At 40.5% G+C, this 18413-nt stretch overlaps 1 protein-coding gene across 14 annotated transcripts in view; it reads right to left on the bottom strand.

The window, feature by feature from the left end:
• Window positions 1-362: 362 nt before the first annotated feature.
• Window positions 363-18413, bottom strand: part of CSPP1 (centrosome and spindle pole associated protein 1) — a 112221-nt gene continuing 94170 nt past the window's right edge. For 11 of the 14 annotated variants that reach the window (XM_044928707.2, XM_045162807.1, XM_044928713.2 and 8 more), the window contains 6 exons: window positions 16082-16222; window positions 13922-13968; window positions 8195-8258; window positions 6023-6132; window positions 4510-4648; window positions 363-1218 (listed from right to left, as the gene is read on the bottom strand). In XM_044928707.2, coding sequence (XP_044784642.2) covers window positions 1007-1218; window positions 4510-4648; window positions 6023-6132; window positions 8195-8258; window positions 13922-13968; window positions 16082-16222 — 713 coding nt within the window. In that variant the 3' untranslated portion in view covers window positions 363-1006. The other 3 variants (XM_006069522.4, XM_025265300.3, XM_044928717.2) reach the window with 3 other exon arrangements.

Consider the following 18413-nt stretch of genomic DNA (forward strand, 5'->3'; position numbering starts at 1 on the left):
ATAAGAAGAAAAATCTTTCATAAATGATTACAAAAATTAGCAGGGCATTTACATGCAACTAAAATTCCAAATATCTGAGAAGTTTCCCACTTAACAGTGTGCTTACCTGATCTTAGAAGCATATGATCAGTGCCTAGGGGTGTTCTTGGCTCTCATTACTAGAATCTGAACAAGAAATATTTCCAAGGATTTGAATTAGTCTTCCCTTTTTTAAAGGCACCTCTAGCATTTAGGAGGGTTGATCACTCACCACAGGGTCCTCAGCCATGTGGCGGGGGTCTCCATCCTCGACCCTGGGTTCTCCTGCCTCTCCTTGACTTCTATATAGAAACCTCAATTCCAGTTAAATTAAGAAACTGACATTGGTAATAAAAATAATTTATTTTTATCAAGAAGTAATTAATTACATCATAAAAAGAGCAAACTTACTGCCTTCACTGGCACAGAAATAGAGGCAGAAAGATGTGACATGTAAGTGCATGGCTCACAGGAGATAGTAACAACTCATTTATACTGAGTCAGTAGTTCTAAATGAAATGGAAGTAGCACATCTGATTCTGATTACAGAGCAACAGCTATAACCAGTATATTTACTAAGTGAAAAATGATTTTGAATAGTGATAACAATAGCAGATGTACATATAGCAAAGAGTAGTCTTACAGTACTGTTAAGATACTTGTTTTATTCACCTTATCTTACAAGCAGAATTTAAAATAATGCACATACGGTAGTTGATTGTGAGAGTTCATTACCACCCTAGTTTATGGCAAAAGTTGTGCAAAAATAATTCTATACAATTCTACATTATATAAATAGCCATGGCTTTTTATTTATGTACATAATATAAATACATCATATACATCATCATGGAAAAAATATACCTTATATACAGATGGAATATGAGTAACTGCCATGTACAGGCCAAAAGTAGCACATATTATTCAGGTTCAGGTTTCACATGCCTTTCACCTTCAAAGGCACTACTGGGTCCAGTACAGACTGATTTTAACCGTGTGCAGTAGACAGTCCCTGCCAGGTGAAAGCGCCTGGTTTGCCAGGACCCTGCTGCTGCTCCTGCCTCAGCTGTTCCGCCATGAATCGCTTCAGTGTTTCTGAGGTGCCTGGCCGGAGCCAGGGCTCAGTGGCCACAGAGTTTGATCCGTCGTCACCCCGGTGCCTCATGATGTCATCAGGGTCAACCAGTGAACTCTCATCATCTAAAGGAGGCGAGAGAGACTTGACTCAGGTAACGGGAGCGGTAGGTAGGTGATGGGAACAGACCTCCTGTATTCTAACCCATTAAGCTCTGCATTTCTCCACAGCATTGTGTTCTAAACTGTCCTGTTTTGTCCACACCCCTCCTTAGAGAGATGGGAAAGCAAACCCAGGAACAGGCCAGTCATAAGGAACAAAATGGGATCAACTGAGCAAGGTGACTGTATGGTCCCAGCACCCACAGGGATTCAAGGACAGCAGATGACTAGAAAAGTGTCCACAGGCTTACTTTGTGTCCCTTGAAGGATACCACACCAAACTTTTTTTAGCAAGGTTTTGGAAATACTCCTAACACTGTTTTAAGGAAATAAGGTCATTTTAGGAAAACATTAGACAGGGATGAAATTAATTCCATTCTTCTACCTAATCTAAGAGGTTGTACTTATTCCATTAAGACGTAGCTCTCATTTTTCATTCTTTTAATTGGTTATACGCAGAGCTTCTATATCTATTTAACTTCTCATTAGATATAATAATAGGAAAATCGGTCTTCTCTACCCTGTGATGTCAGTTTCTTTTATAATTACATCTGGTCTGTGAAGCATTAGTTCAGCAAACGGACATGTGCAGTCAATGCAACGAGCAATCAATCTACATCATACTTAAAAGCTGTTTGAAAGGACCATGTTTTTAAAAAAGTTTAGAAGTTGAAAGTCTTCTGAAAAAGATAATTTCAAATGGTATATTTTCTCTCAATTTAAGTATATCCCTGTTCAGTATTAATTCAACTTACTGGTTCTAAAAGAAATTGAGGAATAGGTAATTCTCAGTACAGATTAAAATGTCTTTTAGCCAGAAAGCAAGCATTCTTTCCTATGTCCACATTTTTCTAGCTATGGCATGAAAAGTACTTCTCTTGTCAGTCTACCATGTTGTCTGGTATTTGGTAAGAAATTCCTACAATCAGAACACATGATATCTTGATAGAGATGGTATGACTACAGTTTTAAATTAGTATAACATTAAAAGTTGGATCTAAAATATATCTTTCAAAAATCTTAAAAAATATAGTTATTAGAAAATTATTGTAATGTAGTCTTAACAGAATAAGGTGAATTGTTCAAATAGACCACTCTGCTATTTGCTAAAGCTAATAATAGGGCTTATTACTATAGTATCATCCTATTATCCTCAAGACTGAGAGCAGTGCCATAAAGAAGGTGGCCCAGAGCTGGCAGAGGAGCTCATGAGTTGCCTAAGGAAGTGTCCTGCCTGCCTGTGCTCAGTGATCAAGCTTTTAACCCGCTGTTCACCTAAGATGTGAGATATGGTAATGCCTTGCATGATAAAAAAAAAAAGACTATATTTTGACATTTAAAAAGAAAACACAATCCAGAAGCTTTTTTGCTTTATCCACATACAGAAAGCCAAGTAAAAAGGTTAAAAAAAATTTCTTTGTACCACTACAAATTTATAAAAGATGTGTTATATAAAGAACAAGGTTTTAAAGTTGACTTCTGATAACCTGTCACTTCAGTCCAGACATCCTGGAATGCGAAGTCAAGTGGGCCTTAGGAAGCATCACTACAAACAAAGCTAGTGGAGGTGATAGAATTCCAGTTGAGCTCTTTCAGATCCTAAAAGACAATGCTGTGAAAGTGCTGCACTCAATATGCCAGCAAATTTGGAGAACTCAGCAGTGGGCAGAGGACTGGAAAACGTCAATTTTCATCCATCCCAAAGAAGGTCAATGCCAAAGAATGTTCAAACTATTGCACAACTGCACTCATCTCACACACTAGTAAAGTAATGCTCAAAATTCTCCAAGCCAGGCTTCAACAGTACATGAACCGTGAACTTCCAGATGTTCAAGCTGGATTTAGAAAAGGCAGAGGAACCAAAGATCAAATTGCCAACATCCACTGGATCACAGAAAAAGCAAGAGAATTCCAGAAAAACATCTGCTTTATTGATTATGCCAAAGCCTTTGACTGTATAGATCACAATAAACCATGGAAAATTCTTCAAGAGACGGGAATACCAGACCACCTTTCCTGCCTCCTGAGAAATCTATATGCAGGTCAAGAAGCAACAGTTAGAACCAGACATGGAACAACAGACTGGTTTCAAATAGGGAAAGGAGTACATCAAGGCTGTATATCATCACCCTGCTTATTTTAACACATGCATAGTACATCATGCGAAATGTCAGACTGGATGAAGGACAAGCTGGAATCAAGATTGCCAGGAGAAACACCACCCTTATGGCAGAAAGCAAAGGGGAACTAAAGAGCCATTTGCTGAAAGTAAGAGAGGAGAGTGAAAAAGCTGGCTTAAAATACAACATTCAAAAAACGAAGATCATGGCATCCAGTCCCATCATTTCATGGCAAATAGATGGCGAAACAATGGAAACAGTGACAGACTCTCTTTTTTTGGGCTCCAAACTCACTGCAGATGGTGACTGCAGCCATGAAATTTAAACATGCTTGCTCCTTGGAAGGAAAGCTATGACCAACCGAGACAGCATATTAAAAAGCAGCAACATTATTTTGCCAACAAAAGACCGTCTAATCAAAGCTATGGTTTTTCCAGTAGTCGTGTATGGATGTGAGAGTTGGACTACAAAGAAAGCTGAGTGCTAAAGAATTGATGCTTTTGAACTGTGGTGTCAGAGAAGACTCTTGAGAGTCCCTTGGACAGCAAGGAGATCTAACCAGTCCATCCTAAAGGAAATCATTCCTGAATATTCATTGGAAGGACTGAAGCTGTACCTCCTGTACTCTGGCCACCTGATGCGAAGAAGCAACTCCTTGGAAAAGACCCTGATGCTGGGAAAGATTGAAGGCAGGAGAAAAATGGGACGACAGAGGATGAGATGGTTGGATGGCATCACTGACTCAATGGACATGAGTTTGAGCAAGCTCTGGGAGTTTGTGATGGACAGGGAAGCCTGGCATGCTGCAGTCCGTAGGGTCGCAAAGAGTCAGACACGACTGAGCAACGGAACAACTTCTTCAGTAGGGAAGCAAGACATCAGTACAAATCAACATTTTCCCTGCTGAAAGCAAAGTCTGGGTATGTTTAACACACAAAAACCTTATCTGTTTAGATTCCACTTGAAAAGGGGTAGTCCCTCTGGTAGAAAGAATCCACTGCAAAATTAATCCTTAGGCTCTACAACTCAAAGGATTTCAGAACTCATTTCCTCTCTCAGCCATCAGTGAAAACTTTATGAAGCAGGTTTGAGTTTTCACCGAATCTGCTGTTGGCTATTATACTTGGCCTTTTACCTGTAGTAATAGGTTTATTCTGAAGTTCATTCAGTCTTCGCATTCGTTCTTCATTTCTCATTCTAAGCTGATCAATATTTATACTGGATACAGATTTTAAAGAGACACCATCTGGTGGCACATCAGGGTGACTGTTATCCTGTAATTAAGAAAACAGAACTTCAGGAATGATCATTAACATAAAATATGTTCACAATAAATCAGTGAATCAAAACATGTTCTTAAGCTTGATAAATGTATAGTGATGAACAAAATTAAATCTGTAGTATTTATATTCTAACTTGTGTTTATCCTCAGATGAAGGTAAAGCATTTGGTGATAACATATAAATGCTACCAGAGTGGATAAAGGTGGGGAATTAGAAAACACAAAAGGAAAAACTGAAACATCAGGGGCTAAGAATCAGTCCAGCTATACTAATCAAGACAGGGTGGTCCTAGCCTAAGGGTAGACATAGATGAATGGAATAGAAATAGAGAGTCCAGAAATAAGCCCTTATACTTAGGGGCAGAAAAACCAATAAAATTCACTAGGATTTTTTTCAACAAATGGTACCAAAATAACAATATCTACATGTAAATAACGAATTTGGACCCTTACGTTTGCAAAAATTAGCTCAAAGTGGATTCACCGACCTAAATTTAAGAGCTAAAACTCTTAGAAGAAAACAAATAACATTCATGATCATGGGTTAGGCAATGGTTTCTTAGATACGACAGCAAAAGCACAAGCAAAAATAAGATTGGTAAGCTCTACCTCTGTCAAGACCAAAAGCTTCTGGGCTTCAATGGACACCATCAAGAAAGTATCTGTTAAGTCATACATCTAATATGGGACTTGTATCCATAATCTATAAAGAGCTTAGAACTCAACAATGAAAAGATGACCCAATTAGAAAAAGGGCCAAGGATTTGAATAGACCTATCTCCAGAGAAGATCTCCAAATAGCTATGAAGCACAAGAAAGGATGCTCAGTATCATTTTGTCAGAAAAATACAAAATCAAATCCACAACGAGATAATACTTTACACTCACTAACAAATGTTGGCCAGGGTGTACAGAAACTGGAACCTTCACAGACTGTGGGTGGGAATGTAAAGTGGAGCAGGCACTTTGGAAAACAGTCTGGTAGTTCCTCAAGATGTTACAGGAAAAGAAAACATAACATCTATATGCTAATGTTAAAAGCTGCTGTATTGATAACAGAAAAAGTGGAACAACCCAAACGTCTATCAAACAATTGGAAAAAAAAATAACGTGGAATATCCTTACAATGAAATATCACTTGGCAATAACAAGGAATCAATGATATGTTATGACTCAGAGGACCTTTGTGTCCTAGTAACCTGCTCACAGTCGTCCAGCATTTGGTGGCAGAGCCTCTCTGTTCAGACCCATGTCCAGCTGAATCGAGAGCATGTTCTCTTTCTTTACTGGACCACACCAGTTTAGCCAATCAGCCCAGACCTCTCCTTCCTAAACTTGAAAAAACAAAAGGACATTTCATACATACAAAGTCCAATCCTTTCAGTTTGTTCCTTCTGCGCTCTCTGGCGGAGGGCAGCGGAGACAGCAGCAGGAAGCCCCCATCCTCAATGGCCGAGTACGTCTCGCCATGCGCACCTAGAGAACACGGGGAGAAGCTGTGAACGTCCACCTTTCACATCTCCGTTCAGAGCTAATCCAAGACTGTCTTTTAATAGTTTTATTAAGATATTATTTACATATGATAAAATCTGCCCACAATAAACATACAGTGATTTTTAAAGAACTGCACGAAAACTATACTCTAGAACATTTTGATCACAAAATCACTCTTCCCCACTTCACCTGCCAAGCCCATGTGAACACTGATCTGCCTTCAGTTTGGAGATGTACTGTTCCTAAGATTCCATATGGAATTGTACAATGTAATATTTTGTGGGGGCTTATTTATTTTTTGCAGAATATCAAAAATACTAAGCTGAAGACATCATGATACTTCGTCCCTAAATGCTTTAGCAGAGGCCATCTAAGAACAAGGGCCACAGACTGTACAGCCACAGTCTCAGTACCACATTCAGGAAATGTAACATTGATAAAATACTATCATTTAATATATAATTGATATTCAAATTCCTGAAATTTAATGCATAGTTTTTCTTTAAAGCAGCAATAACTGTATTCTATTGAATGAGATGTGGGATTTTCTAAAACTCCAAAAATATAGTTTTCTGACTTCTTTATTATACCCCACCAGTAACTCACTTGCTCTTTTTTTAAAAGCTTTGTTTACAAGTTTTTGTAAAACTGAGTGAAAGGCACGGAGAATTCCTACTAAACCCCCTGCCACCACATATTCAGAGCTTACCCATGTATCAGCAGCCCCCACAAAATGGCACATTTGTTAAAACCAATGAACCTACACTGACACATCATTTTTGCTGAAAGTCCATAATTAGGGTTCATTCCTGGGGTTGTACATCCCCTGGCTTTTAACATATCCACCATTCCAGTATCAGGAGAGCTCCACCCTTCATTCCTCCCCCTGCTGTAACCTTGTGGCAACCACTGATTTTTTAACTGCCTCCATAGTTTTACCTTTTCCAGAAAGTCATAGTTAGAACCATACAATATGTAGATTATTCAGATTGACTCCTTTCCCTTACAAACATTCAAGGTTCCTCCATTTCTCTTCCTGGCTTTGTAGTTCAATGCTTTTTAGCACCAAATAATACTGCATTGTCCGGATCTATCACTGTATATCCATTCATCTACTTAGAGACAACTTGGTTGCTTCCACATCTTAGCAATTATGGATAAACTGCTAAAAACATCTGTGTGCAGGTTTCTGTGTGAACATAAGTCTCAACTCCTTTGGGTAAATACCAAGGAGTGTGAATGCTGGATCATATGGTAAGGGTATGTTTACTTCTGTAAGAAACCACCAAACTGTCTTCCAAAGTGATGGTACTGATTTCCATTCCCACCAGCAATGAGTTAGCGTTCCTATGGCTCCATATTCTGCCAGCCTTTGGCAGTGTCCGTGTTCCAAATCTGGGTCATTCTATAGCTATGTGGTGGTGTCTCGTGTTGATCTGAGTTTCCCTGATGACACATGATCTGTGTTTCCCTAATGACAATGATGGACATGGGGCACCTTTTCATACACTTACTTGCCATCCTATCTGTGGTGAAGTGTCTGGATCTTTTGCCCATCTTTTAACAGGGCCATTGTCTTAACTGTTTTAAGAGTTCCTGGTGTACTTGGGATAGGAGTCCTTTATTAGACGTGTCTTCTGCAAATATTTCCTCCCTGTCTCTGGCTTGTCTTATTTTCTTACCATTTGCAGAGCACTGAAGTTTAATTTTAATGAGGTCCAAACAAAGAGTGGGCTTCCCTCATAGCTCAGTTGTCAAGAGTCTGCCTGCAGTGCAGGAGACCCAGATTCGATTCCTGGGTCAGGAACATCCCCTGGAGAAGGAAATGGCAACCCACTCCAGTATTCTTGCCTGGAGAATCCCACGGACAGAGGAGCCTGGCGGGCTACAATTCACGGGGTCCCAAGAGTCGGACATGATTGAGCGATTAAGCACAGCACAAACAAAGAATAAAGTACTGATTTTTTAGGTATGGAGAAAAACACTTGAATATAAATAATGCTAAATATTTAAACAAATAGATTGGTAAAATAAACATACTCACCAATAAAAGCACTATCAGATTCTAATAATGAGTTTTTCAAGAAATCATCAGTGTCCTCTCTGGGCTAAAAGAAACATCATATATTAATGACTATTTTTATTAGTCCTGTGTTGAAAAACAACAAATCTGTACAAAGAGGTACAAGTCTCCACACTCCCCAAAACTAGCAAAAGTGCGTGGGGAGAAGCAGGACTGGCTGGTTCCCTCTTTCACCACATTCCAATGCTAGAAACCACAGGAAAAGACCTTTTAAGAGTTATATTACCGCTGATAAAAATATAATAGAGTGTGAAGCAATGAACCAAATTAAACATCTAAAGTCTTTACATCATTGTCAAGATTTATTCATTCTCTCAATAAATCTGCTGAGTGCACTTAGTATTTCCTGCACGTGAGGAACTGGAAATAGAAAGAGGAGTAGGAGTTTATGCTATGGAGTGGGTCACGCTCCCATGGGGAGAGGCATGCCCTCAGATAACAACAGCCCTGTGGGATGGCATGTGCCACAAAGACAGCAAAGATAGACAGGGATATAAGAGTAGGGAAGGTAATGCTAGGGTCGGGCTTGTAATGAGCTCTCAAATTAGAGGTAAACCCTAGATGTAAATTTCCTACAACAGAGAATGTCCTCTTACACACTGGAAGAAATCTAAAGTCACCCCACACCCCTCCCTGCACTTCCCTACCAGATTTCTAGGGTGTGCTAGAACACTCCAGTGAAAAGCTGTCCACTATCCTCTAAGGAAGTGCACGCAATGAGACATAGTATTGGTTACCAGAAAGTTCTTATCTTTCACTGAGGTCTTCCATATACTGAACTGAATTCTTCTACATTTAAACCTAAGGATTCTACTTCTGCCTTCAAGAACAACAGTAATGGTGATAATAGCTTCTCAAATTACCAAATGGTCTGAACCAGCAGCTCTCCTTAACGTTGTGCATACTGTCCAGCCTCTCTTCTGTTTCACAGTCCCTCCCACACTGGAAAGAGTGACCACCTCAGCCCAACCTTCTCCACGACAATCTTCCCCAGTCTCACCTTGAGTTTCCATATAATCCAGTCTCTAGAAAGGTGAGCCCCAAATCTATTAGCTTTTCTTTTGTAATGGCCATGTTAAACGGTTGGTTCATGCTCAGTTTCTATGCAGCAAAACATGGTATTATTAATCAGCATTTTAACTAAAATCCCAGTGGTTACATTTCAGTGCCTTTTCACTGAGAGATGTGGTTGCCATATACAGAGAAACCTACAGCGTGTTCAGAAAAGATGTCCATACATCTCAGGTAACGTGGGACAGGGAAGGGCTCTGGAGTTCAGCCTGCGTCCAGACATGGACTTTACTGCTCACTGGCTGTGTGATCGTGGCCTGAGTCTCCTCTTAAGTAAAATGGGGGTAGGCAGACCTTGTTTTGAACTTCAGAGCAAATACACACCAAGTACCTCGCAGGTAGTATGGGTACAACTTGCTGCTGTGAGGCTGTTACCACCACTATCAGTTCAAAACCAGCACCAACTGGTAACACTGAGCAAATAGCAGCCTCAGTTCAGTTCAGTCGCTCAGTGTCCGACTCTTTGAGACCCCCTGAATCACAGCACGCCAGGCCTCCCTGTCCATCACCAACTCCTGGAGTTCACTCAGACTCACGTCCATCGAGTCAGTGATGCCATCCAGCCATCTCATCCTCTGTCGTCCCCTTCTCCTCCTGCCCCCAATCCCTCCCAGCATCAGAGTCTTTTCCAATGAGTCAACCCTTCACATGAGGTGGCCAAAGTACTGGAGTTTCAGCTTTAGCATCATTCCTTCCAAAGAAATCCCAGGGCTGATCTTCAGAATGGACTGTTTGGATCTCCCTGCAGTCCAAGGGAATCTCAAGAGTCTTCTCCAACACCACAGTTCAAAAGCATCAATTCTTCGGCGCTCGGCCTTCTTCACAGTCCAACTCTCACATCCATACATGACCACAGGAAAAACCATAGCCTTGACTAGACAAAACTTTGTTGGCAAAGTAATGTCTCTGCTTTTGAATATGCTATCTAGATTGGTCATAACTTTCCTTCCAAGGAGTAAGTGTCTTTTAATTTCATGGCTGCAGTCACCATCCGCAGTGATTTTGGAGCCCAGAAAAATAAAGTCTGACACTGTTTCCACTGTTTCCCCATCTATTTCCCATGAAGTGGTGGGACCGGATGCCACGATCTTCATTTTCTGAATGTTGAGCTTTAAGCCAACTTTTTCACTCTCCACTTTCACTTTCACCAAGAGGCTTTTGAGTTCCTCTTCACCTTCTGCCATAAGGGTGGTGTCATCTGCATATCTGAGGTTACTGATATTTCTCCCGGCAATCTTGATTCCAGTTTGTGTTTCTTCCAGTCCAGCGTTTCTCATGATGTATTCTGCATATAAGTTAAATAAGCAGGGTGACAATATACAGCCTTGATGAACTCCTTTTCCTATTTGGAACCAGTCTGTTGTTCCATGCCCAGTTCTAACTTGCTTCCTGACCTGCATACAGATTTCTCAAGAGACAAGTCAGGTGGTCCCTGGTATTCCCATCTCTTTCAGAATTTTCCATAGTTTATTGTGATCCACACAGTCAAAGGCTTTGGCATAGTCAATTAAGCAGAAATAGATGTTTTTCTGGAACTCTCTTGCTTTTTCCATGATCCCCCGGATGTTGGCAATTTGACCTCTGGTTCCTCTGCCTTTTCTAAAACCAGCTTGAACATCAGGAAGTTCATGGTTCACATATTGCTGAAGCCTGGCTTGAAGAATTTTAAGCATTACTTTATTAGCATGTGAGACGAGTGCAATTGTGCAGTAGTTTGAGCATTTTTTGGCATTGCCTTTCTTTGGGATTGCAATGAAAACTGACCTTTTCCAGTCCTGTGGCCACTGCTGAGTTTCCCAAATTTGCTGGCATATTGAGTGCAGCACTTTCACAGCATCATCTTTCAGGATTTGATATAGCTCAATTGGAATTCCATCACCTCCACTAGCTTTGTTTGTAGTGATGCTTTCTAAGGCCCACTTGACTTCACATTCCAGGATGTCTGGCTCTAGGTCAGTGATCACACCATCGTGATTATCTGGGTCGTGAAGATCTTTTTTGTACAGTTCTTCTGTGTATTCTTGCCATCTCTTCTTAATATCTTCTGCTTCTGTTAGGTCCATACCATTTCTGTCCTTTATCAAGCCCATCTTTGCATGAAATGTTCCCTTGGTATCTCTAATTTTCTTGAAGAAATCTCTAGTCTTTCCCATTCTGTTGTTTTCCTCTATTTCTTTGCATTGATCGCTGAGGAAGGCTTTCTTATCTCTTCTTGCTATTCTTTGGAACTCTGCATGCAGATGCTTATACCTTTCCTTTTCTCCTTTGCCTTTTCCTTCTCTTCTTTTCACAGCTATTTGTAGGGCCTCTCCAGACAGCCATTTTGCTTTTTTGCATTTCTTTTCCATGGGGATGGTCTTGATCCCTGTCTCCTGTACAATGTCATGAACTTCATTCCATAGTTCATCAGGCAGGCACTCTATCTATCAGATCTAGCCCTTAAATCTATTTCTCACTTCCACTGTATAATCATAAGGGATTTGATTTAGGTCATACCTGAATGGTCTAGGGGTTTCCCCTACTTTCTTCAATTTAAGTCTGAATTTGGTAATAAGGAGTTCATGATCTGAGCCACAGTCAGCTGCAGGTCTTGTTTTTGCTGACTGTATAGAGCTTCTCCATCTTTGGCTGCAAAGAATATAATCAATCTGATTTCGGTGTTGACCATCTGGTGATGTCCATGTATAGAGTCTTCTCTTGTGTTGTTGGAAGAGGGTGTTTGTTATGACCAGTGCATTTTCTTGGCAAAACTCTATTAGTCTTTGCCCTGCTTCATTCCATATTCCAAGGCCAAATTTGCCTGTTACTCCAGGTGCTTCTTGACTTCCTACTTTTGCATTCCAGTCCCCTATAATGAAAAGGACATCTTTTTTGGGTGTTAGTTCTAAAAGGTCTTGTAGGTCTTCATAGAACCGTTCAACTTCAGCTTCTTCAGTGTTACTGGTCGGGGCATAGACTTGGATTACTGTGATATTGAATGGTTTGCCTTGGAAATGAACAGAGATCATTCTGTCGTTTTTGAGATTGCATCCAAGTACTGCATTTCGGACTCTTTTGTTGACCATGATGGCTACTCCACTTCTTCTGAGGGATTCTTGCCCGCAGTAGTAGATATAATGGTCATCTGAGTTAAATTCACCCATTCCAGTCCATTTTAGTTCACTGATTCCTAGAATGTCGACATTCACTCTTGCCATCTCTTGTTTGACCACTTCCAATTTGCCTTGATTCATGGACCTGACGTTCCAGGTTCCTATGCAATATTGCTCTTTACAGCATCGGACCTTGCTTCTATCACCAGTCACATCCACAGCTGGGTATTGTTTTTGCTTTGGCTCCATCCCTTCTTTCTTTCTGGAGTTATTTCTCCACTGATATCCAGTAGCATACTGGGCACCTACTGACCTGGGGAGTTCCTCTTTCAGTATCCTATCATTTTGCCTTTTCATACTGTTCAGCCTGTTTCATACTGTTTCATACTGTTCAGCCTAGCTGAGCCTTATTTTTAAAATCTGAAAATGGAGATAATATTACCTGTATTATTAGTTTGGGGAAGATTAAATTTATTTCCAACCTCAATCTTTCCCCAAACTTTTCCTCTTAGCCATCTATTTGCCACCTCCCAACTGTCTGTCTAGTGGGCATCTTAGACCTACCAACTAAATATTTTATAATTTCTCCTTGTTTCTTGGCTTCCCTTGTGGCTCATCTGGTAAAGAATCTGTCTGCAATGCAGGAGACCTGGGTTCAATCCCTGGCTTGGGAATATCCCCTGGAGAAAGAAAAAGCTACTCACTCCAGTATTCTGACCTGGAGAATTCCATGGACAGTACAGTTCACGGGGTTGCAAAGGGTCGGACACAACTGAGTGAAAGTAATCCCTCAGAGGGCAAAGATTTTTGTTCACTCCTGTGCCCACAGGCACATACAATATTATCTGGTCTACAGTAAGTATTTCACAAATATCTGCTGAACTAAAATGGCTGGTCCCCTCCCTCTTCAGTCTTCGCACAGATGTCCCTTTCTCAGGATAAGTTATGCCCTTTACAGGTCTCACCACTGCATGAATTACAGACTCGTACTCCCACCACTACTGACTGCACTACTGAAAACTGATCGCATTCATTATGGGACAGGCCCGCACAAGGGTTTTTAATGTTTTATCTCATTTAATCCTCACAATAGCCTTTGAGCAATTTTTTTATCCAGTTAATAATAAACATTTATAGGCCTATCCTTATGTGCTTGCAGATATTGATTTTAATCTTATAGCCACCCTCAGAGATAAGTACTATCATCCCATTTTACAGACTAGGAAACGGAGGCAAAAAAAGATTAAATAAAACATTAAGTACCTTGCCTAAAGTCACACAGCTAACAACATACTAACTTGAACAGCCTAGCCCTAGAGTCCTATTCCTGGTCAGTCCTATTCATTACACTATGCTTTCTCTACATATTAGACTTTAGCTACCCATAACACTGATGGGACAAGATTTAAATTCTTTCTTAACTCAGTATTTCTGAAGAATTCAAAATTGGAATACTCCCTTACCATGTTCCTAAAATCTTCTATCACTCAAAAACTAGCTTGAAAAACTATAACTGTTTTCTTACCATTCTGTGGTCTCGAACTTTAGTGCTTGGGACAGCATCCAAGTCAACTGTAGTCAATGAAGGGTAAAAATGAGATAAAAGGTTAGAAAATACTTTACAAATAAATTTTAGAGCATCTTTTGTAATTAATTCCTTACTGGAAATTACTTTTCAATGATCACATTTCAGAATATTTTAAAGATACTACTTGTTTATCAATAAATATAACCCAGCATCCAATTCATTCCAGCTGCATAAAATTCTTCTATTCACATTTAATAAATAAAAAAAGTAAAATCACTGTGAATTTAAAACTGATGCCTATAGAAACATAATCATCTCTTCTCATATTTCTGCAATCTGTGTAGAAAATTGTTGAGAAGAGTTAAACAACTCCCTTATGTGGAATTGAAGGAAATGAATTCAACTCCAAGCACCTGGTTTCAGGGGTGAAGAATTTTCAATCAGCTATCCCAAAGGCCTCTCTGATATGACCAGGGTTCGATGTGTTCCTCTGAATAGCGCATTTTAGCCTTTTAGCTATTGCCTTTGGGAATAAATACAGTACTGTTGGTAGCCTGTATTCCTTTATAGCTATGTTTTTGATTGTTGTGAGTTAAATCATATTCTTATGAATTCAGTCATCACAGTGTTTGGTAGAAACTGGGGTGGTTGCCATAGAGGGTGTATACCCTCAGTGCCAAAATGGACCTATATCCACATAGGCTGAGATTAGCCTATAAGCAGTCCCCGAGTTGCCAATATCACACCAGATCAGGTCATCAGCTAGGTCACCTAAAGGAAAGGTCCACCAAAATGGGTGTAACGATTGAAGACTGCAATTGCTTCTCTCCTGATGATATGCCTACTATTTATCACAGACTTTGGGTTACTCTTTTATCAGAGGGTGATCAATAAGACCACTGTTAAAAATTCTGTACAGATGGAGGGAGGACGTGCCCTATCCCCTCCACTGAAGTCTTGCCCTGTGATCTGGGCCTGACGTGGTACACAACTTACTCCTGTGATCCTCTCACGTGGTCAAAACAGGCTCCTCAGATTCTGCTGGTCAGACAAGCCTGCTAAGTAGGGTTTTTAATTTTCCTAAAAATAACTGGTAGGACTGTCTCCTTCTATTCTTGTTGCTTAACTGTTGTATTTTTTATGACTCATTTTCCATGGCTGCACTCAATGGCCTGAAGGCAGGCAAAACTGGTAAGATATTGCGAGGGTCATGCAGGACCCATCGATGTTCTGAGGCCACTAGCTCCACTCCACCCCTGGGTGCCCACCCCACCTCCAGTTACACACTCCCAAGGGACCCTAGATTTCTCCTTTGCAACATTCATCACACTTACACTTACTTAGCATCTAACTCTTCCAATAGAGTATAAATTCCTTGAGAGCAGCAGCGTATTTCATTCATCCCCATATTCCCTGGATATGGGCAGTACCCACACTCATAGTAGGCACTCAGTAAGTTATCTGCTGATTAGCTAATTACAGAGAGATATACTTATAGCCCCAGAGAAGGCAATGGCACCCCACTCCAGTACTCTTGCCTGGAAAATCCCATGGACAGAGGAGCCTGGTAGGCTGCTGTCTATGGGGTCGCATAGAGTCGGACACAACTGAGCAACTTCACTTTCACTTTTCACTTTCATGCATTGGAGAAGGAAATGGCAACCCACTCCAGTGTTCTTGCCTGGAGAATCCCAGGGATGGGGGAGCCTGGTGGGCTGCCGTCTATGGGGTCGCACAGAGTCCGACACAACTGAAGTGACTCAGCAGCAGCATACTTATAGCCCAGTATGGAACTTATTCATAAAGATTTTATGCTCTATCAAAACCCACACACACACGGTAGAAATGTCCCCCAGGACACTGGTGTGTATGCCAGGCATTCTTTCCCCTGGTTTAGATGTCTCCTGGCCTCGTCAAGGAACTCAACCCTTCTGGCTACAGTGAATGGATGGACTCCTCTCATGCATGGACAGCCAATCAAAGCCCTCTCTGGAACTTACTCTTTCCTGGGACTACAGACCAAAGGGGCATGTGAGCATGGGGCTGCCAGTAGAGGCAGCTTGCCTTGGACTGAAATCAATATTAGAGATGGAGGAAGAAAGCCGACAGAAAAACAACCCACTGAAACGATCTGAAATAGCAATGATTATTTTTTGCCTTTAGCACCTTCCTGCATTTTTAGTTTATTCAGTCTCTTCTGCTGCTCTCTTAGCAAGGCTTGCTGTTCTATCTCCAAGGTGTCATTATCTCTTGGATCATCTGGGTACATAGATTTCGGATCACCTCGCGTTTCTGAATCTGGTACAAAAATAAGTTATATAACCAAGTTAAATCTTGTTTCCAAATGAGATTTTATAAAACTTCACTATAGATAACATATGAATAACCTAAATTCAAAATCAAGAAACAATATAAATAATGAGACATCAGCAAAGTCAAAGCACATCATACAACTAATGAACATGAAATTAATATTCTTTAAATAAATACGTTTTCACAAACTCAACATTATAAGGGAGCCCCAGAACAAGCAGCACCTTACTGCCACATACTCCATCCCAACTCCCCACTTCCCCAAGACGCTACCCAGAGCCTGCAACCATGTGCAGGAGCATCCAAGCCGTCAGTCAGTCAGATGGCTGTGACTCTGGCAGCTACCAGACACTGAATCACAGCTGAGCCCTCAAATGTACTGGAAAAATGAAAACATAATGTTATTGGCCAATTAATATTTGTAAATATCATGCCAAAAAAACACACAATTTTACAGGCTCCAGCCAGCCTGGAGCTTTAAGAGGGACGTCATTTCTGGAGGAAATGACAGTCTAAGAATTCACCTATGGCACAAGTTCAAGAATATCACTGATCAGAATGAAAATGTTAAACCTTAATTTTTAAATCTTGAGAATAAAGATATAATTCACACATTTAAAAAGTCTTTTGACCCATAGTAGAATCAAGCAGAATCCTGTGCCCCAACCTCCATCCCCTTGTTTATAGAAAGGCTGAAATCTCCCAGGCCTCCATGAGTCACCAAAAAGTAGGTTCAAGCAGCTAATGATTAGGACAACAAAGTTCCAGATTTGTGTCTGCTGCAATTCCTGAGTTGTTCTACAGATACTTTTAATTCTTACCAGAGGGAAAGTGCATGATGACTGTTCTGCAACCATGACATAAACTGCTCCATCTTGAGCAGTACTGAATTTATGGCTAGGACAATTCCAAGAACTGGCCTCAAGAGAATGGGATTAACGCTTTTGCTCATATTAATCGATATCTTTGTGGGCATCAAAATAGTTGTAGCTTGTTCTGCCCATATATGTAAATGGGCAACTACGACTGCCAGCAGAGAGATGCTACAGAGCATGTCAACATCTCTAATACAGCATCCTGTGTCAGCATGAAGTTACAGAAAAGGGACCTTCACATGTGATCCCACAGAAACAGAAAGATGTTCTGACAAGTGGGGGTTTGTAAGCAGCTTTTGGCAGGAAAGAATTCTCTGCAGGTGGTCCCTTTGTCTTGTCACTAACCTTAAACCAGGCACCCCAAGCTCTACTTACCTCAAGCCCTAGCACACCTTTCAAATCTTTTGATCACACAATACCCTGCTAATTTGTTGACTCTTTCCATATGTAGAAATGAGGAACAGGTGATTAATAGATGACCATATCTCTTCCCTAGCTTCCCCTTCAGTAACCTCGTAAACAAACCGTGTGAATCAGAGAGCATCTAAAAAAAGATGAGGAGGAGTCCACAAGCCTGCACCGATTGGGGGAGGGCGAAGACTCTGACCCCTATCTCACTGATTAACTGAGATTACTTCCCTTCTTCCACTTAAGAACTTTCATGGTCCATCAGAATCTTTGGAGATGGTTTTGAGGGGGACAATGAGTCTACCATCTCCCTAGATTGTCAGCATTCTGATTGAAAACAACTTTCCTTCCTACCAACTTTTACAAGCATTGACTTTTTTAAGCAACAAGCAGCCAGCCAGACCTTATTCCATAACAACAGTGGAAAATGGGAACATGCTGAATATCTAAGAGTAGAAAATGACTAACAGCAAAGTTAACAGAAGAGGCTCTGGACACATGGTCTTGGCTTCACCTGACTTCCCCACTTCCAGACTGTTTCCTCTCCGTAAAAACAAGAGACATTAACAACTAAGTCATCTGACGAATGAGGACTAGTTGTGATAACAGGGAGATGAATTCCCCAATTTTATGGTTTAAACCTTTTTGTTTTGAAGACCTACCTTCTAAAAAGTTAAGGACCCCCAAAGAGCTTTTATTCACCACTGTCCCACACATAACATTAGAAATTAAAACTAAGAAACTTTTAAAACATGAAAATACAAAAACACATTTTATCAGCTTCAGAGCAATGAAGTTATCACATGCCATATAATTTCTCAAAGAATAAAAATTGAAAGGACAAATAATGTCTTAGTTTATAATAAAAATAGTTTTGACCTCAAAAAGTCCCC

Source organism: Bubalus bubalis, chromosome 15 (genome assembly GCF_019923935.1).
Source record: "Bubalus bubalis isolate 160015118507 breed Murrah chromosome 15, NDDB_SH_1, whole genome shotgun sequence".
Taxonomy (NCBI): Eukaryota; Metazoa; Chordata; class Mammalia; order Artiodactyla; family Bovidae; genus Bubalus; species Bubalus bubalis.